The sequence below is a fragment of the Pterocles gutturalis genome, unplaced genomic scaffold, assembly GCF_000699245.1.
Source record: "Pterocles gutturalis isolate BGI_N339 unplaced genomic scaffold, ASM69924v1 scaffold44036, whole genome shotgun sequence".
Taxonomy (NCBI): domain Eukaryota; kingdom Metazoa; phylum Chordata; class Aves; order Pterocliformes; family Pteroclidae; genus Pterocles; species Pterocles gutturalis.
In genome coordinates this window covers 6,329-30,204 of record NW_010099419.1, presented here as the reverse complement: position 1 = coordinate 30,204, position 23,876 = coordinate 6,329, and the positions used below count along the sequence as shown (strand labels likewise).

Sequence of the window (23,876 nt, the reverse complement as noted above, 5' to 3'; positions counted from 1 at the left end):
ATGAACGGTGAGCACCACTGATAGCTGCACAAGGAAGGACTCTTGCTATGACCTGCTTGCTGTTACCTCAGCTTAGAATGACTGCAAAACATACAGGCAGCAGAACAGAGACTTAAGAAATGTTCATGGCTACTCTTATAACAGCAAGGGATCGTGATATTGCTTAGTATTGGGTAACGTTATCCTCTTCTAGCAAAACTGGAAAAGTAAGAATAAATTGAATTGCTAGCTATTTTGATGCATGCTGAAGTGGATGACATTAAGACAATTTCTGATTTTTTAAAAAATAGGTGTATTTTTAATCTCCAGTGGGGTTGTTGACGAAGTAATTTTGTTTACCGTAAGAAAAATATATAGTGGAGTTAGCCAACACATTGTTGGCATCTTCTTTTTCTAATGCCCAACCCACAGGAAAATGCCACCCTCTGCTCCTCAGAAGGGAATTTGAGGTACTTTTCCACTTGGATCTTGTCTGCAATATCATTCTGTGGCTTAAGATCTGAAGTAAGTGTTGTTTCCTCACCGCCTTCCTCCCTTGCTAGCTGTGTTTGGGCAGCTATCTGCTGTGTCTAGATGGCCTTGCTTTCACAGGTGTGGAGTTGATTTCTTCCCCCTCTTCGCTGAGGCTTATCAGAAATAAGTATCCTAAAGGAACACTCTCACTTGAACAAAGAAAAGCTTGTTGTTGCCACTGGGATTTTACAGCCAGTAAGTTGTCAGTGTCTAGAAGTAATGACTTCTAATAATGTGGGTGTCAGAGGCTATGTGTACCTGGACTTGCATGTTAAACCAGTAACTCCAGAGGTCACTTTTCTAGGTCTTTCTCCCTCCCTGATAATTTTTAGTGGGATTATATTGAGGCAAATGATTTGTCTGCTCCTGCATGGTTTTTCATATAGTGTATGAGTGACTTGGGGGAAGTAACTCCCTCTGGAAGGGTTTGAAAAGTCTTCTGAGAATTTACACTTTTTTCCTTCTTAAAAACACGTGTTCACTTTGAAATCACAAAAGTTGTCAGCAGAGTCTTGGTTCCACAAAAGATATGCAAACCTACCATTTGGCAATATTTTCAGCAGAAGGGAAACTTGTGTAGTGACCTACTTAATTTATGCTGTATTTAGATGAAAGCATTGTGTCCAGAATAGGCAAGAATGATGCAAACAAACCCTTTTCAGCACATTGATAGAGCTAAGTGTACAGACCTTAACTTGCAGCAGTATAAGCAATCTCCCAACTCATCTGGAGGTGAGTAAGCACAGGAAATTACTTTAAAGAAGGGGGGGGGGGGGGAAGAACATGCTGAGATTTCTTAAGTGTTTCAGAACTCGATTGGTAAAAGCTCTTTTCCTTCTTCAGGAGCCTTAACATATTTCAGTATCATTGCGGAACCTTGGTAACCTGGGTTTGTTTAGCTTTACGTGCCATAATAAGAAGAGGTTGTATTTTTGGTGGTCTTAAACTGTTGATTTTAGCAAAGTTGAGCAAAGATATTGTTTCCAGCTTCTACAAATCTTTATGAGGAGTTAAACTAATAGATGATCATCAGTACACCTACTGGTACCAAAGAAACCAACAAAGCTTCTTGCCAATATTAACTGAAGAAACTTCCCAAACAAACAGCTGTATTAAAATGTGAAAGAATAAATTCTGTTGTTCATTTATCTGTTAAGTTAAAAATGCCGTTTTTTTATCATATTGGCTAATATTATCTACAAGTGCCTTTCATTGTTGCCTTATGCATATCAGGGTCCTGCCTGATACTTTGTACTCTTTCAATCTCAGGTATTTGATGCTGGTGACTACTTTGGGATAATGCAAGTAGAAGAGGTGGATGAGGAGGAGGAAGGTGATGAAGAAATGGAAGAAGAATTTAAAAAAACCCCGAATCCTGGAAATGAACCTTGTTTCAAAGTTATTGTAACAAATGAGAATGGGCTTCAAGCCTCCAACCCCGATAGGTGAGTAGTGATTTCACAACTAGTGTTTGGGCTTTGAGTAGTCTTAAACCCTAAAACGATACGGACAGTTTGCTTTAAGACTTGTTTGATCCTATTAAGAAATCCTCTTTTCTTACTATAAGACATAGCTGCTTGTTTGAGGAAAGGTACATGCTATGAGGTACATCTTGCAAAGGGTACTACTAGGAGGGCAGGTATCTTAACGTTGTTCCTTTTAAAATCATGCAGGAAGATGCTTAGAAATCTGTTTTAGTAAACAGAGGGTGAAAATAGAGAAAAGGCAGCCTTGAAATGAATTCTGCAGAAATAAAACAAAAACTTTGTATCTGCAAGACTGTGTGCCCTTGGAAAAAAAGAAATGGAAGAAATTATTGTGACCTTTACAAATCTTAGGCTAAGGAAGTACTAAGCAGCTTCAAAGTAATGATCTATGGACATTTAAATTTCCTCCAGTTTGCTAAAATATAATTCAAGAGTGTGATTGCATGCATACATAATTGAATACATCATGTTATTGTTGTCTTTCTTCAGAATCAGCTTATGTGTCATGAATATGAGACAAGTATTCAGCTATAAAACTAGAAAAAAGTTTCATAAGAAACAATTTAGTGTCGCAGCACAGCTTTTTGTGTTCTTCTCGATTGCAAACATAGAACAGGCTATTTGTCATATATTAATAAATGTCAGTCAGCTCTGCTGGAGGTCTACACGCAGATCTGCTTAGTTCTAGAAAACTTATTTTGACAGAACTTAAATGCTTTTTAGGTAAACATACAAAATCTAAAAATCTAAATTGAGCATTGATGAGTAAAAACAACAGAGAACGTAAGCATCTGCCTTGACATGCCTGTTTTAACCTTTGTCATTGCCTTTCTAAATCTGAGAACACATTTATGTCGTAAAGTTCAAAACCACTCCTATGTTATTCTTAGGCTTCCTTACAGCATTCAGATGTGTGTGAATGTAGGAGCAGAACACCAGCATGCCAGATTGCTGACGTTTCCAAAGAGCTTGACCTTAGCATTTGCTGAAGTCTTCCATTTTAAAAGTAAATTGTTTCTTCTGTATGTGGAATCTGAGATTCAATAATTGTTCAGTGATACTCGATGTACATAATAACTGGCATGTTTCTAACTTTATGAAATGTGGGTGCTGAGGTGGTTTTGTTTGGGGGATTGTGGGTTTTTTGTTTGGTTTGGTTTGGGTTTTTTTAGCAAGTAGAATTAAGATTTTTCTCTAACTTTGTCCAGCAAGAGAATATAACCAAAATGTGGAGAACCCTTCTGTTGGAATAACTGGGCTTTTTTGTAAAAATCATGCAGCCTAAGCAAGGGTTAAGCTTGTCAAGGGAAGCTGTGCCAGTTGTGTATGATTTTGGCTTGTGTGAGACTGGTAATTCCTTTAAAACAATGCATTTTTTTCTAAAAAGACCTGGGTGGGCAGAGGAGGGAAACAACCCAAAGAAAAGCAATCAAAAGCCTTAAAATTTAATCCTTTCTTTTTTTTGTAGCAGATAATACATGCTTTTGATACTTCCATCTCTCCACTTAGTTTTACAGATAAGGGTTGGTGTCACAGGGCATGCGGCTAACAAAGTCCTTGAATACTTTTGCAAAATAATGCATTATTTTCCTTTTACATGAAAGAATATCAGGTTCGTAAGTGAATCACAGAATGTTAGAGATTGGAAGGGACCTCGAAAGATCATCTAGTCCAATCCCCATGCCGGAGCAGGAACACCTAGATCAGATCACACAGGAACGCATCCAGGCGGGCTTTGAATGTCTCCAGAGAAGGAGACTCCACAACCTCTCTGGGCAGCCTGTTCCAGTGCTCTGTCACCCTCACCGTGAAGAAGTTTTTTCTCATATTCAAGTGGAACCTCCTATGTTCCAGCTTGAACCCATTGCCCCTTGTCCTATCACTAGATGTCACAGAGAAGAGCCTGGCTCCATCCTCCTGACACTCACGCTTTACATATTTATAAACATTGATTAGGTCACCCCTCAGTCTCCTCTTTTCCAGGCTAAAGAGACCCAGCTCCCTCAGCCTTTCCTCATAAGGGAGATGCTCCATTCCCTTCATCATCTTCGTGGCTCTGCGCTGGACTCTCTCCAGCAGTTCCCTGTCCCTCTTGAACTGAGGGTCCCAGAACTGGACACAATATTCCAGATGCAGTCTCACCAGGGCAGAGTAGAGGGGGAGGAGAACCTCTCTCGACCTCCTGACCACACCCCTTCTGTGGAGTTAATAATGATAAAAAGAGAATAAACTCTTTGTGTTCCTGACCTTTAAAGGGAACTGGGTTTACAAACTGTTGTGTTTGCTCCTCATACAAATGCACAATAAGCTTTCTGGAACAAAAACAAAGTGTAAGCTACTGCTGAGAAGTTGTTCCTAACCCGTGATGTCACAATGCGTAGTCTGTGAGTGACTTTGATAGCTAAATATTCTCTTTTCTCCCAAACCATCTATGAGGAAATGTAGCTCTTATTCACAGAGCTATATATGTGGACAAATAAAGCGTTGTAATGTTGTCCCAAAACTGGAATTCATCACCTGGTGTGCAACAAGTCAATCCACACAGAGTCCGTGTATCGTTTTATTGCATTTCTGTGCAGAGATGGATGCTGGGTGGTAATCCACAAAGCTAGCATACCTGGTTACAGTCATACCGCCTATTTATACAGCTCAAAATGTAAGTTGTTTCTTCTTTGCCCCATCCCTCTGATTATAATTGGTTAGTTCTTACCTCTTCTTAACTACAATTGGTTAGTTCTTTTCCCGCCTTGATTTAAAGATACAGTGTTTCTTAATTTCACTGCGCATGCTTGGTAAGTGAGGGTCTTAATTCAAGGGGGGGTCTCGGGTACCTGGAGGTGTGGCCTTCACGGTGTAATAAGGTTTCAAGTCTTGCAATAACAGAGGCTCCTATGCTTCAGGATGTATAATCCCTGATAAGAAGTAGATCGCTCCCATTGTCTTGAAGGCCAGACTGATCTAGCACCATCTTACTGTTCACATATTCCCTGAGTTACAAGTTTAACTTCTTTATTGCCAGATAACAGTAATGTTACCAAAATTCTCTTCAAGCATTTTTCTCATCGACCATGCCTGGACATACCGTGTTGAACATGCCCGCCAGCAGCTGCTTCACGTGCCTGGCTTACTGCACAGAATGACAAATCTCATGGGAATCGACTTTCATGGAGAGATCCCAGACGAGGGCAGTATTGATCAAGTGTTGCAGGAAATGTGGAAATATAATCAGACCTACCAGCTTTCTCATGGGGTAAGTCTCTAAAGCCCAATTAGGATGCTAAAAAGTTCTGAGCAATCCTGAGTGAAGACATTCCGATATGCTACTAGCAAAGGTGCATTTTCAATACAAAAAAGTTCCTTTACAAACATTTCAGAATAAACATCTACTTGGAAGGGGAGCAATGCCATGTAGGGCTAAAATGCACAGTGCCTTCCTACCAGCTTTCTGATGAGAACTTTAAGAGATTTTTTGAATAGAGGGGAAGAGTCTGCTGCAAAAGAAGGTGGGTAGAAGGCAAAGATCTGCTTGTATGTTTTGTGGGTTTTTCCTACTCAAACTTTATTGTAAGTGAGGAAAAGAATCTCTCATGAATCAACTGCCTCACATAAGTGTATCTCAGCCATGTTTGTGGTTTTCCTCACTTTGTACAGAGTGCTCTGCATACCAAGGATATATCTATGCTGTCAAATATCTTAACTTTGTCTTTTGTATTTGACAGTTGATTGTCCATGCTGTGTAAATGTTAGCTCACCTTAGGTGAGAACCAACTAGTTTCAAGGTGGAGCCTAAGTATGTTTCTGGGCATAGCTTACTCTAAGGGCTGCTACTTCTAGGTAGTGTGGATAAGACCACACCAGGTTTGATCCCTCTGCCCTACATAGTCCTTCAGCATTGTACCAGCATGTCTTGAGCCTTCAAACACCTTCAAGTGCATATGTGCCATTTCTGAGGGAATACAACCCTTGGGGTTCACTTAGTAACCCTTTTGTAGGGTCTGCAATGTAGGTCCTAGGCTGTTGTGAGTCTTTTGGATTATAGAGGAGAAAGGTGAATTCTTTGGGCCAAGCCCTATGCAGAATGGCTAGGGCCACCCCTGAGCAGTGTGAACATGACCAGCTGTACCTGTTAGCTCAAGGGCTGGAGTGGTCATCTTTATCAGCTTAGTGTCAAGGGTCAAGGCTACGGGATTCTTTGTGACTCCTTTCTCCTTTTTTTTTTTTTTTTTTAGATGAACAGGAGTGTTGTCATGAATGGCTTGTGAGTTGGGTGGAATTATCTGTGTTACCAATTGAAAAGGGATTTCCTGGAAGCCAATTAATTTAACCTGTAGTTGAACTTGGCTACTGTTCTCCTTTTTGGCTGGCACTGAGCTGCTTGAATATCTTAAGTCTAATCTCTGTGCTTCATTTCTGCCTCTGTAGAAAGGCAACAGTAGTGCTGCCAAGCAATTTAAAATTTATTCATTCATTTGGTTTTTTTTATCATAGCAACTGTTGCAGAAAGGGCTGCTTTGATGATGCAGCCTCAGCAGTCTCACAGCCAGCTGTTGTTGCAGGAGGCAGTTCTACTCTCCTTCACTCTTTAGCTGTAAACTTCAAACTCCTTTTAGCAAACTGATTCTGATGGAAACTGAAGGAAAACCTAGTCCTACCAAACAGCCTTCTGCTGGTTTAGCTCCCTGAACTGGCTAGTTTGGTAGAGGGGAAGTGGGTCTGGTAGGCAATAGCAGTGGCATAAGAAAGAGGATGATGGGACTGTGCAGTTGAGATGGGAACAGGCTGTTCCCAGCAGTGGTTGGATTACCCTCAATTGCGGGGATGGGAGTGTTACTCTGTGCTTAGCACCTGCTCACAATCTTGACTCAAGTAGGAAACAGAGAAATGGTGTAGGGGGTGCTGCCAGTGCCTTCTGTCTTGCGGTGCTTTTCTAGCAATTGGTATGTGCAGGATGTCTCACTCTCTTTAATTGCACAGACTGCAGAGGAGAAGGTTCCTGTCTGGTACATTATGGATGAATTTGGATCACGCATTCAGCATTCAGATCAGCCTAGTTTTGCAGCAGCACCTCTGTTTTATATGCCTCAACAAATGGCTTACACTATTCTCTGGCCTTTGAGAGACCTTGAAACTGGTGGTAAGTGTGTGTCTGAGTGGGTTTTTTTAATGCTCACAGTAGAAGATGGGCAAATCATTGAGCACTTCCCAGTAGAACAAATATTTCAAGCTCAAAGTGACTGCATAGTTGTAAAGCTATCAAATTTAAAAGTTTTCTGCCTGATATTTCCACAATTTATGTGAGATAGAGGCCTTTATGAGTCCAAAATGTTGCTAATATTTTATTGACAGAGAACTTAAATCTTGCAACACTGTCGTAGTGGAACTACTGATACAGCCATTTGAGAATTTTAAAAAATTTCCTTAAAAGTGTGTGGTTGTAGCTTTGAGTCAGAAAGTCAAGTACTGGAAGTTTAAGAAATGCCAGGCCAACAATTTACCCTATAATCTTGGTTGGGGGCCACCTTATGTCCCAGTCATGTGGAGAAGATAAGTGTCCAGCTGTCTGACATAATAAGCCAGGTGGTTTTGGATTAGTTTTTGCATCCTAAATAATATCCTTTTAAATGTAGTTATTTAATTATCTCTAATTTTACATTGTAGTAACAAAAGTTGTGGTATTATTAACTTTTCAACTGTCATTTGTGTGATATGCCACGAGGAAGATTTTCAGTGGAGAATGAAAGGCAGTTCCTAGAAGGTTCTCCTTGTTTTGCTGCAGATGAAGTGACTCGTGATTATGCTTATGGGGAAGCAGATCGCTTGATCAGGAAGTGTGTTTTGTTACCATGGGTGCCTACTGAAGTATTGGATGTCAACTGCTTTACACCAGAGCCATCAGATGAGCATTACCAGGTATAATTTTAACAAGTTAATCTCATATTTTGTCCCTTTTGAGAGTAGACAGTATCTAAAAAACATTGCAAGAGTTCTGATTTTGCTTATTTTTAGGCTTAAAGATTGATTCAGAGTACAGCTGTTTAACAAAAAATAATTTCAAAGAAAGCATGGTGAGACAAGAAATGTCTTACATATAATATTTAACTGTTTAAAAACTGAAGCAAGACAAATGGGTTCTAATATGTTACTGAGGTATTGTATAACTTTTTTTATAAGCATGCTACAGGTACTTATTAGGGAGTACTCATCTTACAGTTAGATATTTGATACATTGTCTAATAGGCTTACCAACTTGGATTGACTAGTGTAGCACTTCTGGTAAGTCTTGAATTACAGAAAGATTTATCTTACTATTTTAGGAGTGGTTGTGTTTTTCAGCCTGGCTGCACATTTAATGTCACGGTTTAGAGCCATTAAATATTGGAGCAAAACAGCTTTAATTTGATGGCATTGTTATAAGGTACTCATCTGTTTTGTTTTGAGCTCTCCTTTCTAATAAAGGTTTGTGATATTTTAAGGATGTAAAATTAATATTGTTTGGAATCTCCTTTTCATGAACCAGGTATGCATGAGGTTCTTTTTTTAAGAAAAATGAAGGAATGGGATGCCTATGAGGATTCTGTACTGGCCACTAACAGCATTCAAAGTGCAGCTTCTAAAGATGAATCTGTACCTCAGCTACTTCTTCTTTCTTATGATAGAGGATAGGCAGAAAATGCTTGATCCAGCTTTTTATTAACAATATCTAGTCAGAAATTAAGTTAACGTGCCTCTGCCAAGTAAAGATGTACATTCAAAATAGCTAGGCTGTCTTGTAAACTAAGCCAGATTGGTTGATTGGGATTTTGCATTTTTTTGGAAGAAAGATAGATGTACTTTGCACTTACACATTAGGAACAACAATGCACCTATAGTTCGTGTCTTACAGATGTTTTCTTGGCAAAAAACTGCCTGGATCTCAAGGCAAATTTTTGCATGTGTTTTTAAATATGTTTTGAGATGATCAGTTCAAGTTAAAGAACTATGTATGGCAAATTGTCAAACAGTATCTTCCTTTACCACCCCGCCTTAAAAACATTTTCTCAAAGTATCCTGTTTTTTCTTTACTGTTTCTTTGCCACTCAGCTGTTGAGAAGAGATGACAGCAAAATACTGACTACTGACAGAGCTTTCTTTTAATCTGTAAAGTTTAGATGTAGACTAAAGTCTTAACTGGTGTCAGACCAATGAGGAGTAGCTTAGGGCATAACACAGCCTTAAACACCAAAAGTGAGATAGCTAGAAAGAAATGCTATGTTGTTGACACTCTAATTCCCCTATTTTCATGTAAGCAGAGCTGCTTGCACTTGTTTGTGCAGGACAACTTCAGAGATCCGTTTACAGCGTTAATATGTGAGCCAGCAGGTCTGCAGGGAAATACAATTGTGTGAAAATGTTTCTAAATGTTTATGCAAGTCATACAGTTCAAAATCATTTGCTGCTATCACTGTACATTTTCTGCAACTGCTTTACTACTACGTGCAAATAATCATTTGTTGCTAAATGAGCTATGTTGTTGGTTTTTACTATAGCTAAGGATGCTATATTTCTTATTCTGATTTTCCTTTAAATAAACTTGAAGGCTTCAGTGTTCCATTTAAAAGAACCCCAGAGTTGTTACAGCAACATTGTGGCTTAACTTTTACCTGTTTTTTCTTCTGTTACCTAATCCTGGTTTCCAACACAGACCACAAAGCCTGTAACATAAATGGTATAATGAGTAATGATGGGGCAATGATTGCAGAAACCAGTGTCTGGGGAGGCAGCTTCTAATGAAGTGTCTGGGATGGAAGAAGTATCTCTTGAGGGGACTAGAGTAGTTGCTGTTCCCCAACAGCTCCCTGTGTTCGAGTTGCAGAAAAGACACTAATGTATCCTCTGGTACTGTTATGAGAATTGTAGTCCTCTCCTCTTAAAAAAAGTACAGGCTCCCTGCCCATTCTTACGTGATCCCAGGAATTATTTTGTATTTGTACTGTCCAATCTATTTTAGAAGGTAGTGTCTAAGATCTTTGATTAAAATTGTGGTTTTGCTTATGCTTTCCACTTGTGCATGATTGTATTGACTATAGCAGCCTTAAAGGTAAAGAGATATGTCTATGGGTGGACAGGCATTTTGCCACTACAACATATGAGGATTGCAGCAACTGGAACTCAGAGAGTTGTTACAGCACAGCAGCTACTTTGGTTTCTCAAGATGCACTTCTCCTGTCCCAGAGTTTTTGTGAGCTACTTCTTTTGGCAGGGTATCAGCAATGATCCAAATGTGTATTTTGTTTTATCACAGGTGTTGTAAAAGATGGAGTGAGATTTTCAGGGATGTTTACTACTGAAGACTGCAAAAAGCCTTTTGCTCATTTTTACAGGAACAGAATTGGGTTCCAGCCTCCTGTAAATTATTTTTTTTTTTTAGTTATCTGTAATAAAACATCATGGCTAAATGGTCAGTCTTCCATTTTGTTGGAAATATAGTAACTTTGTCTTCTACTGCATATGATCATCTGTGATTTGATATTTTGTTTAGTGCCTAGGAGAAACAGGAATTTCTCAAGGTACTTTGGTGGTGTTGATAAGCCCTGGTCTTGAAGCCATATTTCTTGTTCCTTTTTTACTAATAGCCTTTACCTCAGATTCCCTTCTGCCTCAGCTCTTGTACTAATGGTTGTTTTCTGAGCAGCATATTACACAACATAATACATTTCTCAAAATTGAGATTTGGTGGCATTTACTTGCACCAAAGACAATGGACTGATGAGACATGTAGATGGGCTGTCATTTTTACTGTGACTACAAATGCACATGTATACATGTATTTAAATATCTATATAAAGACAAGAAATTGCAGAAAATCATCTGTAAAGGTTTACAATTTGAGAAAATTTCAGCAGGCTAAACTGCAACAGGCTGTTGTTAATAAAACACTTGGATGAACGTTGAGTCGTAGAGAATATTTTACCTGTAGCTTCTCCTTAAAGATTATGTTGTTTTTAGTCACTTCTTTTATAAACCTGATTATGCACACTTCAAAATTCAGTTTGATCTAAGTTGCTGTTTGTAGCTGCTGAAGATTGTGGAGTTTGACCTAAGGCTGCTCATTTATTCTGCCTAGTATTAACTTTTTGTGGTTGTTTTTTTTTGTTGTTGTTTTTTAGGCTCTTTTAGCAGAAAACAAGGAAAAATTGCCTATAGCGATAAAACCACCAGTGTATGACAAAGACAAAGTTTTCAAGTACGTATCTGCGAACAAAATGGTTTCTTACCAAGATTAACTATAGTAATTGCAGTATGCTGAGGCTGAACAGCCTTTCCAGCTTTGAAGAACAGAGGCAAGTTAAAGGTGTGCTTTTATGTAGCCATTTGCTGAAGATTTCTGACTTAGTAGTTGTTCTTGTTGGATTCTTCAAAGTAAATAGATTGTCAATTACAGAATTTCTAAAAATAAATTTATATTTTTTTCTTTTAAAAAAGTGCCACCTTCTGGGTGAAAGAAAAGTTGCATAATGTAACACTTTTCACTAAGGAGTATAACTAAAGTGTAAGAAAGACTAAAGACTTATTTTCTGCATTATAGCCTGTATGTCCATAGGGGTACGTGTCCTTCCTGTGCTGTGTGAATATAACAGACTATTCCCCTTCTTCTGATGAGATTGCCAAACAGGAATATTGTCAAAGCCTGGGATGTTTTAAATTGGATATGTGCCTTACTACAGAAATTGAGTGTATGGTGTGAAACTATTTCAGAAGAAAGCTGGAAGAACATTGCAAAGATGAGGGATTTTTTGTGAGCAAAAGCAGTGGCACTGCATGGCTAGATTGCCTCATTAGTAGTTTTATTCCAGAAAAACATACTATTATGTAGCATGTGCTGTGAGTTGCACTCCAGGGTCTTTGTAGTCTTGGTATTGGGATCCGAGTTCTTGCTTGCAATATTTTGCTTAAGGCATGAGGTTAGGCTGAGGCTTGTTTGGTAGGTAGACTCACACCTCAGCTTCTTGTGCTGAGGGTATTTCTTATTCGGTAGATCAACAAGAACTACTGAAAATTAAAATCACTTTGAGTTGAGAGGCATTTATTAACTTAGTGATAGTCTAGACTTCATTATGCAGTTGAAATCTCTGCTTCCAAGACTGAGGATAAACAAAAGCTATTTTTTAATCCAGTGTACTTGCATCTATTTCAGATAAGGGAGTCCAAGGTAAAAGCATTCTAATAGAGATGGAAAGAAACAGGATGCTGGGAAATGCGACTTACGTTTCACTGCTACCTCTTTATTTTGCACCTCATATTTCAGGTGAATTGTGTTCACATCAGGGAGGAGGGAGGAAACACATGCCAAATCCTTCCTGCTCTGCTTTTAAGGACTGTCATCAACACCCTGTTCATGTACACCTAAGGGTTTTCTTCTCTTCTTTATCCAGTTCCTGTCTGTAAAGGAGAAAGGAGAACAGCTCCTCCTCCACAGGAGGCCAGAAGGTCCTTCTTGTATTCTGCATTTCATCTGCTAAAGTTCCTCCAGGAGCAGGGTAGCTTCTCAGAGTCCAGATGATCTAGTGGGAGTTGCAGTCTTCCAGTGCTCTTGGTCTTTTTCGAAGTTTTAAAGGTTTTAATGCTGTCATCATGGACAGGCAGATGGGAACATGTGAAGCTGGGTAGATGTGTGTAGCCTGTTAACGTGTATGCTCTGCCTTGTGTATTGCCACTGTTTCAGGGGATTTGGAAGAAATTAAATGCATGAGGTTGCAAAGTTTAGAACCTGGGAGAAATTCTTATTCATCTTGTTTCCAAGCAGAGCTAAGATAGAATAGGAAGAGGAAATAAGCATTTAACCTGAATCCTGAGAAGCAGCGTAGGAAGTACAGGTAGTTCGAGGTAGCAAAATTATAGGTTCAAGTAGGTCTTGTAGCATTTATAGTAACTGCTGCCCTGGCCAGATTGTTCTGTCCAGCTGTGCTGATTGCTGGCTTAAAATAAAGGTGGATAAGAGAACTAAATGTTTCAAAGAAAAGTCCTTACAGTTTGTGTTGGGCTTGATCATGTGTTTTTCTTTTGATCTTCTCTTTCATGTTTCTCTTGGGCTACATCAGTGACTTTTTAAAGATGCCCGAAGAGCTGTTACAAGATGACAGCTCTTTGTTTTGATCAGTCTTGTCAGCTATGTGCTTTGGGAGTTGATTCTTATAACTGCTTCTTAGCTTTAAATGCTTTGAGTAAATTAAGTAGCTTCTAACATGGGTTTGTTTTTTTTTTTTATTTGCACCATTCCACTGTATAATATCTTCTTTAATCCCAGACTTTATAGCATCCCTTCTAGGACTTCTATATGACAAGGTGGGGAAAGAAAAAATCATTCAGGAGGTATGGTTGGCTGGCTTCATTAGTTCAGTGGGTTATTGATATCAGAATGAAAGGTCCAAAATAGGTTGGCTAATACCACAGTATTGCAGTGTAGAGTTTCTGTCATTTATCAAACCCAGAATGGGACTTGGTGCATTTCTTACCTGTCTGTATTTTTATGTATATATGTGGATGTGCGTTATTAGAGTAGACGTTGGAATGTGTACCAACTTAGTTAACTAAAAATGAGGGAATACCATAGAAGATCCTGTGTGCTCCTTAGATAACAACAAAGGAATTGTCCGTTAGTTGTCAGGTGGCTGCCTTTTATGATCTGTGCTCTTCAGTGCAGTGGTCAGACTTTTTCAAGTGTATGTATTAATACTGGATGTACTAAAGTACCTAAGGGAATCTGACCACTAAACTCAGTGGTAGGTGTTGGCAGTGAAATACATTAATTTTATGTAGTGTTTCTATGAAATCTTTGTTCTCAAATAATCTGCCTTCCAGAGCTTTTGACTGTCCTGAGACTTTTATGTTAAGAGGATTGCGTATAGTATGGATGGAATAGCTTAAACTTGGAACAAGTGGAAAGGTCTTATTTTCCCTCTAATCTTAACCTCCATCCATTTATTGCAAAAAGAGTACCCGAATCTTTCTTTAAACCTGCTATTAGAGTGACTGAATGCAGGTTATTACTTTTATTTCTGCCCATGGCAGGGGGGTTGGAACTAGATGATCTTTAAGGTCCTTTGCAACCCAAACCATTCTATGATTCTGTGTGGTGTAGAGGATTTAAGTGACTTAACACTGGGGGAAAATGGATTTTTGGATATGTAAGAGGAAGTGACCCACCTCCTAGCTGAATCCCTGATTTGTGCACAGAGCACCCTGCTCTTCAGCTGCAAAAAGTATCTGCCCAGCCAGCAGTGGGAGTTTATTACTAAATGATGTATTTGGAAACATGGAATAAAAAAGGGATTGAGGGGAGTGAACCTCTGACTGATTAAAATACTTCTAGGGCATGATGTGGGATAAGATTTACTGGAGTTATCAGATGCTGCCAGGCTCTCCAGGTGTCCGTCCATGCTGTGTAAGGCCTAATGCCTTGGCCGCACGCCTCTGTTACAGCAGCATTTTTCATACCATTGCCTCCTTGTGACTGGAATAAGGGAGTTTACCACAGGGGTTATGTTTTCGTTTGTCCTTAAGCACTGATTATTCTATTTGAACACCTTAAGTTATAGTTCAGCCTCATTGTTACCTTAGTTGGAAGAATTGTTGTGAGAACCATCATCAGTTGATGAACCAGAGGTTTCAAAGGTATTTGCTGTAGCTGCAACTGGAGGGGAAGGAAGTTGTATTCTTTTGACTCCCAAAGATCCCCTACTGAGTTACTTCCACTAATTTCAGTAAAAAACTATTTTTGAACTTCACCTGTAAGTGCATTCAAGGTCTCTGGTAGTTCATATGCAAAGGAGTTCTATCTGTGACTCTTCGTAGCTCCAGTGTAACAGTAATTTTGAACTAAGGTTTCACTTCTGTCCTGGAGAAAGCAACTGTAACTGGACTGTTTTTACAGATAACTAACCAAATTATTGTACATTTTGCCCAACTCTAACCTTGGCTGTACTCCAAACACATAACATTATACAATTTTCATCCAACCACGTTGTTTTTCAGAATGAGTGTACCAAACTCTATACTTGACTGTGTTACTTTTACCCTCTTCCCTGAGCTGGAAACCAGACACCACTCACACAGCCTGGAGTGGAAGTCAGGAATCCATAGGGCCAGCATTCCAGCACTCTCCTGCAAAAAATTGTGCAGTGTGTTGGCAAAATATTTCCATGCCATGCTGAAGGGGTTTAATCATAAGAAGGAAAAAAACCGAACTATTGCTGCACCCATTTCTTGAGTGATTCTAACAAGCAGAATAGGTCCATTGCGTAGATCTGATGATTGTCTTGCTACTAAGACCTATTAGTTAGGTTTGTATCCAGCTACACAGGACTGATGCTTTTGTGGAATGGTAACTTCGACTGTAGGGTGTATTTTTAAGAAACTGATCTGGGACTGTAGGAGCAACTTAAATTCTAGTATTTCTTGTGTTGCATTTTTGTTGCCTGTGTATTTGTGTGGGCAAGTTGGATGCTTCAAGACTTTGTTACAGCGTTATAAGGCCTTTTATCTTCATATCACCACTTGGAATCCTTTTTGCTTCACAAGGACTAAAAGCTGCTCCAAACCAGCGTGTATTTGGATAGCTTATGTACGAAATGGGTTTGGTAGAACTTGTACTGGATCCTGTATCAAATTTGGTATTGTACTTTCACCTAGAGTTCAGACTTACAAGGAGAAGCCAAGAAGCCACATATTGCAGAAAAAAATGCTAGTGGGGCTCTGTGAATGTATAAACTTTGCTCTGTTACAACAATGGGGAAAGACTGCTGACTTCTTTCAACAGGGATGCCAGGCTGACTCTCTTCATCTACAGTGAAGGCATCTCTCTAAGTCTTAGGCTCTAGCATAAATAGTATATCCATTGTATTACGTCACACGTGGAGCTATGCAAAACATCTTATGTACTTTTCTTTTTAAAGAATGTATTTCCCCCCTGTGACTGGGCTATTTTTACAGTTCATCATTTCAGAGAGGTCTCTCTCGGGGGAATGTATCTTCCAGTTGGTTAGTAGCAGTGGAGGAGAGGAAAGTTTCACAACAGGTAAAATGGGTCTGGAGAGGAAGAAGAACCTATTGGTTTCTCATGGAAGAAAAAAAAGTGTTTGCTTGATCTGTTGAAATGTGCACTTACCATGAGAAGTGTTTTTGTATGTCAGTCTCGATTTCCGAGTCATCATGCTGAATTGTGAATTAAGTGACCTCACTTTAAGCTGTAAAATCATCAAAATACCCTATATTGCTGTCTGCTTATTTTAGCATGTCAGACAGCCAAGTCACTTACTGAAGTGCAAGATGTTTTTATTTGAGATTTTATTCAGGGGAAAATCTGAAGATAAGCAACATCTTGCCTCACTCTTGGTTATGTTCTGTAATGTGTATCAGGTTTGGGTTGTTTTTTTGGTGTGTGGGGTTTTTTTGTGGCGTGGGAGGGGATTGGTATTAACCCCAAAGTGGTGTGTACTTCCTGCACACACATAAGGTACATACTTCTATGTGTCTTGATATGGAAATGTGTGTGTGTGTGAAGTTCTGAACAAATGAAAATAGTCTTCTGAAGCTACTGAGTTAAACTGACCAAATTTCCTGTGAATTTCTTTCTCATGGATTGGCAGCAGGTTGATTTTTTTTAGGGCTCTTCCTGCAATGGAGGCATTAAACTATCTTAAACTATTTTATCTCCAAGCACATTCTTTTAATCTATTCAATTTCAAATTAAAACATTTTTGTGGGTTAAGAAGAGTGTCACTGTGTGTATTGGTAAAACATGATTCTTGTAGGAAGCCAAGCTTTTAAAACTTTTTTTTTTGTTCAAGCAAGAGTTGATCAATTTCAGAAACCAACCTGATGTTTTTCTTCATGTGCCTCTTTCTTCTTCTAGGGTTTTCACAGATATTCAGCAAGTCCTCAACAACCTGACTCATCCCCGTTTTGTGTTCACAGACAACGAGGGAGAAGCAGACATCCTCTACAACTTCTCACACTTCAAAGATTATAGGTTGCAATTGTTCCCCTGATAATATAAATTATTTTGTTGCTATAAAGACTGTTCCCAAAGTCCTCCCCAACCTTCCCCCTTCACCCAACAACTTTTCTGTTTTATAGGAAGCTAAGTGAGGAAAGGCCTGAGGTAATGCTGAATCAGTTCCCATGTGAGAACCTCTTGACTGTCAAAGACTGCCTGGCGTCCATCTCTAGACGAGCTGGAGGACCAGATGGGCCAAGATGGTTGCCTCGTACTTTTAACCTCCAAACAGAATTGCCTCAGTTCATCAGCTACTTTCAGCAACGCGACAGAAGGTGGCGTGTGTTTCTGCTTCCTTACATTTTATGCTTTCTTGATACTACTTTTCTCAAAGACCAGTAGCCTGCATTTTGGGCTTGGCAGCTATTACACCACCATGAGTTTGCTCTTGCTGCATTTACGTTCAAGTGAATTTTACCTGGAAAGTGTGAGCTTTGTAGGTATTTTCTTTAAGGGTAGGTAAGCAATGCATTTTGAAACACAGAAACTTCTCCATGATTTGAATGTGGATATGAAGCTGTTGCTTTTTCTCTAGTCAAGATCTTACGTCTTGTATTTAACAGATATGTGAAGGATCAAAATGGATTTGCAACAAATACTAGGTTTTCTCCCCAGGAACCAGCAGCAGTTGTTCTTGCACTTAAGCTGAGTGGAAAATGTTTAGAGTTAAAGTACTTGGGTTCTATGAGGTTGCAAAAGTAATTGAGTTTTAGCATTAGCCTAAAGCAGTTGTGGAGCTTGAGGGTTTTAATCCACACTCTGCTGCTGCAGCCACCTTAGAGTGGATGGAAACTAAGATTTTCTTTTGATAAGAGAGAGAGCATTAGGTACTACTAGTGAAATAACTTCTTGTGCCTGGCATAGAGTCTTGTGGTTAAGAGGCTGCTTCTTCGGTGATGCTTGCTTATGGTGACACCTGCTAGGCTATTTGGCCATTCTCTGCTCTACATAGTTTTCAAACAAACAAAACAGACCCCCTTAACGCCACCGACTGCAAGTCAGTTTATGCTGTTTATTATGAAGCTCAAGAAGTTTTTCAGGATGCTTTAATGATGGAGGAAAGGAAGGGCAGAGTGACACGATGTCTTACTCAGAAAGATGCATTGAAAGGCCAGCATGTTGCCTATTTTCCTCAGATACTTCAAATATTTTTGCCCCTTGAAGTGACTAGTTACTAGACTGTCAGAAGATGGTGGTGTGCTTTCATTTTCTTGCAATATGAACTGTTGAGATATTGTGTGATTTCTTCCCAAAGAGATGAGTTATGGTGTCATTTAATGTGAATGATTTGGAGGTCTGATTAGGGAAGCAGCTTAGAAAATTGCATGATACCCTGCCAGAATGTTCTCGGTGTCCTGGCAGAATGATTTCCACACTATGGCCTGTGTGCTTTCACGATGATGCTGCCCTGTTGATGGGTTGTTTTTCACTTTTGAAAGGATTTGGATGCAGAAGAAGGAAAAAAAAAACCAGGAAGAGCATGATAGGCCCTTACTGTAAAAATGAGTGAAAACGACTGCTACCTTTTTTGCCCCTTCACAGCTAAGGCTTACCGCTCCCAGCTGTCAGTCAAAAGTCCTTAGTTCTTGCACTGTAGCCCACAGCTTTATAACATATTTATTCAGGGGAGTACATAGATCGGTTCAAGTGGATGTTCAGACAGATGAGTGAGATGGATACTTACAGGTGTTGGCCTTTCTCTCTCCCTCCCTCCCTCAGAGGAGAAGACAATCACTGGATATGCAAACCATGGAACTTGGCAAGAAGTCTGGATACCCACATCACCAACAGCCTTAACAATATCATCAGGCATAGAGAAAGCAGCCCAAAGGTTAGAGAGCATGGTTTTGAATGTGATTTAAGGGGAAGAGCTGAAAAAACTGCTTTATAAAAGGAGGTCTAAAAATACAAAGAAGGAAATTTATTTTCTTCAAAAGTCATATAGTGGCCATAAGTGTACAGTCTCAATCAATTCAGAATTGGTTCAGATTCAGATTGGTCAGCTCCATTTGTTGCAGTGATAAAGTCAGAGCTTGGTATTTTCTTACTTAAAAAATAAAACTTGCCCTGACAGTGATGAGTACTCCAGTGTGGCGCTGCTTTAACGCAGACTGACAGATGAACATGCATTAACTAGTGTAGGTCATAAATTTTGGAACATTATTGCTTCTGTTCCCTGGTTGATCATTATTGCTGATCCAGAGCTCTGCTCAGTGGCACAAAGTACGTTTATAGGGAGTCTGCAATGTGCAGTCATATCTTAAGAGTGTCATTTCAGCTTTATTTCTGTTGGTGTGTGGACTGCATATATTTTCTGGAATGCAGAAATGCTCAAATAATTGTTTCACGTTTCTAGTTCAGAACAAGGTCACTGAAATAATTATAATTAATAATTTTTAAATATGAGTACATTCTGGCCTCCCAGTTTCCCCACCCTGATGTCAAAGCGTTTGATAACAGATACCTATTTGCATAACAACACTGTGTATTCATGCACATTTCTAAAGAAAAACTGAAACGCATACAAGGATACCTTAAATCATTGAGATCCACTGACACTTTGTTTTCATTTCAGTTGAATTACATTTACTGGGAGTGTTTCTGCTTTATTGTAGGTAGTGTGCAAATATATTGAAAATCCAGTCCTGTTTCACCGAGAAGATGTGGGGATGGTTAAATTTGACATCCGTTATGTTGTATTGCTGCGGTCTGTGAAACCACTTAAGCTGTATGTCTATGATGTATTCTGGCTGCGCTTTTCAAATCGGTAATTATGTTCTCCTCATTAGCGTGGAGGGGCTTAGAATTAAATCTGATACCTTGGAAACGAAGGAATTACTTTATTCCTTAGGGCATTTTCACTTGATGATTTGGATGACTATGAGAAGCATTTCACAGTCATGAATTATGCTCCTGGTGTAACATTAAAACAGGTAAGTAAACAGTCCAAAACACTCCCTCACCTTTCCATTGTTGGAAAATCTTCCAGTGCCTCCTTTGTGATTGTTGTGAAATAACCTATTTCACGTTCACTTAAACAAGCAGTCAGGTTGTTGAAAATACTCTTAAGTCCTAAGCAAATATTTTCCTAGACTCTTCCCCCTTTTTCCCTCTAATTGTCTGTGATTATATAAGGTAATACAAACCTACATCCTGAATATAACCCACATTGATGGAGATCAGTAAAAGAATTACTAAAATGGCAGCTAATTGTTGTCAAAGACTTTAGTGTGATTCTTTTGTGACAAGAAATACTGTAACAAGAAAGGTATTCAAGAAGTGTCTGATTGCCTAGTTCTCTACCTGGGTTTGTAAGAATGGCAAAAAATATTTTGTTAAATTCTCTTTTCATGTGATTTCTCAGTCATTCACAACTGAAACAGTCTTTGATGTTGCTAAACTGTTTTAGATACACTGTGAAGAATTTATTCCTCTGTTTGAAAAACAATATCCTGAGTATCCATGGACAACAGTACAAGTAAGTCAGCAGTTCATCTTTCTTGTGTAAATGTTCATGGATCTGTTTTTCTGAAATTGTTAGGTTGTGGTTTTTTTCCTCATGTATCAGCTCCACAAAGGATATAAAATGTTAACCTTTACTTTATAAGCATTTCTTAACTTAGCATAATTCCCCCTCAAACATTTTGTTGTTAGCATTTGAGACTGTTATTACATTATTCACTATGAGAGTTCTTTATATTGGACTTAGTAATAGACAGTACTGACTACCTTTAGGATCCTGGGACCAGGATCTTTTTTTCTTGCAAGTTCCATCTTTTTTGCAGAAGGTTGCCAATAATGTAAGCCCATGGTTGTGAAGATTTGCTATTTCACTCAAAAAGGCAGGGAAGTCCAGATATAAAGTGGGCTAATCACTACAGGTGTTGCTCACATGACTGTGGAAAAGTTGTTTTTAAAGCCTTCACTACTCTTCAATAGAATACTAACTCTGATTCTGAAAAGTTGAACCACTGCAGTATTCAGGCTTTTGCTTCCTTGGTTCCAAATGGCTTCACAAGATAAGGAGATGTCAGAACAAGTAGGAAACTAAATAGGAAACAAATAGGAAATTACAGTATATAGTAATCTTGGTGGAATGGCATCACAGGTTTTGATTTATCTGTTTTAAGCAGAGCTGTCAGTCTAAAGATCTCTCTCAGGTTAGCTTGCTGTGGAGTGCTCTTGAGCTCACTCACAAGATAAGGATGTGCCCAGCTGTGCCCAAGTGGCTGACAGAAATAAGCGCTGCCCCTCCTCCAGGTGCACTGTGCTTGAAGGGTTACACTGCCAGACAGGATGGTGCAGAGGCTGCATTTGGATGTTCTGGCATATTCAAAAGAGAACAAGTTAGACTGGTCTTCTCTCTTTTCTTAAAGACCTCTCCTCCACCAACATAATATCTCTGAGCTAGTAAGTTAGAACCCCAGTTTGTTAAATTAAATCTTCCCTTTGAGACTGCAGTACAGAATTTTCAGCTGCTGACCCAGCTTCTCTTGTGTTAGCAAGCTGGCCAGAGCCCTCTTCTTGGTTATTGCATTAATGACTTTTCGCAAGAAAACAGATGGTTCCCTAATTAATACTGGGGCATCTTTATCTGTGAAGCGGAATCTCCAAATACTATAGTTGCACAAAATATGCAGGAAGGCAGATGAGGTCGTTCTTGTTGATGATTTTTTTTTGTCTGTAATTCATGTTTTAAAGAAAAAGCTGAATGTGAAAAGATAGTTCAGAAACATGCACAAAACTGAATTATTGCATTCTTACATATTTCTCAGGAGCTAGAAGATGCAGAGTGAACGGTAGCTGAGCATTTGTGTGTGTGCTTTCAAAAGTGAATAAAGTACCCAACTGTGGATTGGTTTCCATAAGTTAATGTACATCTGTTTTAGCTAGAACCTCATATCCAATCAATGATACTCAGAGCATGACAGGTTTTGCAGCACCAGGGTTAAAATAGTCTGGAAGAGACTACAAGGTGCAAAAAGAGAGATGTCAAAGTATGTTCTGTAAGTTACCCAAAGTAGTACTGTGTGCAGAAGAGCAAGTATTGCACCATCTTTTGGTTTGCAGAAGGAATGGTTCACTGCAGTATAAACACAATGCTAAAATTCATACCTGTTTGTTCTTTCTGTTTTATTTGACTTTCACATTGGATAGCTGTCTGCTTCTCAAAATACCAATGTAGCATGTTGTTAAAATCTCCATGTCTCCACCACCCTTTTTAGAGGGGTGTAAGTGGGTAGAAGATTCTTCATCGCAGAACAAAACAAAGCTAGAATACAACTTAATAGGCAAGAAAAAGTCAGAACACCAGAATTGTACTGCTGGTATTCACAGAACTCTTCCGAGTTTTCTTTTTCCCTTTCTCTGTGTGTAAGTGCAATAATGTACATAATGCCTGAGAAGGGAAGGGGGGTAATTCTAATACTAAATCCACAGGGAGTCCCTCTGGCGCAATTGGTGAGCGTGTTCGGCTGTTAACCAAAAGGCTGGTGGTTCAAACCCACCCAGGGATGGGTTCCCCTTTCCCTGCCCATGGCAGGGGGTTGGAACGAAATGATCTTGAAGGTCCCTTCCACCCCAAAGCACTTCAGGGTGTGGAACATGAGGAGGTTATTCAAATGCCCTGTTTTCAGGATTTTTGTAGTTCTGATTTGTTCCCCAGAAAAGTCTGTGGATATTGCCAACTGCTAGGCACTTTCACTGTGTTGTCTTTGGTCTAAATGCACATTTTGAGGCAGATTTTCATCTGCTGGGTAGTGTAATTTATACAAACTCTTTAAAAAACTGTATGAATGAAGTGATAAAAAACATGTTTATTGCTTTTATAGCACCTCCCTTCTCATTCAGAGATCTCTTTCTGTTACTAGGCAAATATTTTTAAGGCATTTTCTGAACTGTTCCAAGTTGCTTCAGCTAAACCTGCGCCTCTTGGCATCTGTGATTATCCATCATCAAGAGCCATATATGCCATTGACTTGATGCTTAAATGGGACACCAGCAGAGATGGTGAGAAGCTCATTTCTTTGAATGTTGAATTCTTTGTATTTGTGGACCTTTTCAGAAATTTATTTCTTCTGTGTGAATTCTTGATGTTTTTCAAGCAGTGAGAGCTGTGTGCTCTGTGGCTCCCACTGACATCAAAGCATATCTGGTGTTGCAGATCTGTGGAGTTAGCATCTGCCATGCTGGTTAACAGGAATGATGGGGGAGCTGTTAACTGTACTTGCCTAAGTCCTGGCTCCCCTGTGCCCCTGCTACTGCCATTCTCTGTTTTTTAAAACAAACAAACAAACAAAAAAAATCCTCCACAAAAAAACCCAGACCAACACACACAAAAAAACCCCCAACTGTACAGCAATCTAGTCACTCTGACAGCAGCAAGTTTTCATTCCCATTTACATTGAGAGAATGTCTGAGATACCCGTCTCTTTCTGAAAACTTTAAAGAGGCATCTTGATACCCGTGGCTTCCAGGCTTGGACCAGTGTCTTCAATGCACAGTTACTTATTAAAGCAGGGAAGGGACCACATGCACCATTTCTGTGCTATTAATGTCCTTGGGACTGTCACTTGGTTGTTGCCAAGTCTCTGCAAAATGTGTGCGAAGCTGCTTCATGTTAGTGCTACAGCATGGCTAACTACCTGGAGCCTTTCTTTCAGACAGTTGTGGCCAGGACTGGTAGCAAAATTTGACAGATGGGGTGAATTCTTTATTATCTCACCAGGAGGCTCAAAGATGTTCTGTAAGTGTGCCTGTTATGGTTTTGATCCTGGCTAGCAGCAAAACACCCCAGCTGTTCCCTGCTCCAGGGGAGAGGGGAGAGAATTAAAGGGGTAAAG

The 23,876-nt window shown here is 39.4% G+C and overlaps 1 protein-coding gene and 1 non-coding gene across 2 annotated transcripts in view; both read left to right on the top strand.

Moving 5' to 3' along the window:
- Positions 1 to 1,786: 1,786 nt before the first annotated feature.
- Positions 1,787 to 23,876, top strand: part of TTLL12 (tubulin tyrosine ligase-like family, member 12) — a 24,447-nt gene continuing 2,357 nt past the window's right edge. The window contains exons 1-12 of the mRNA XM_010076193.1: positions 1,787 to 1,958; positions 5,052 to 5,250; positions 6,975 to 7,134; positions 7,777 to 7,910; positions 11,147 to 11,223; positions 16,891 to 17,007; positions 17,115 to 17,309; positions 18,754 to 18,865; positions 19,650 to 19,801; positions 19,886 to 19,967; positions 20,444 to 20,512; positions 22,905 to 23,043. Coding sequence (XP_010074495.1) covers positions 1,813 to 1,958; positions 5,052 to 5,250; positions 6,975 to 7,134; positions 7,777 to 7,910; positions 11,147 to 11,223; positions 16,891 to 17,007; positions 17,115 to 17,309; positions 18,754 to 18,865; positions 19,650 to 19,801; positions 19,886 to 19,967; positions 20,444 to 20,512; positions 22,905 to 23,043 — 1,582 coding nt within the window. The 5' untranslated portion in view covers positions 1,787 to 1,812. The remainder of the gene's footprint in view (positions 1,959 to 5,051; positions 5,251 to 6,974; positions 7,135 to 7,776; positions 7,911 to 11,146; positions 11,224 to 16,890; positions 17,008 to 17,114; positions 17,310 to 18,753; positions 18,866 to 19,649; positions 19,802 to 19,885; positions 19,968 to 20,443; positions 20,513 to 22,904; positions 23,044 to 23,876) is intronic.
- Positions 22,477 to 22,550, top strand: TRNAN-GUU. Its single transcript has one exon. It is a non-coding gene; the product is annotated as a tRNA-Asn (tRNA).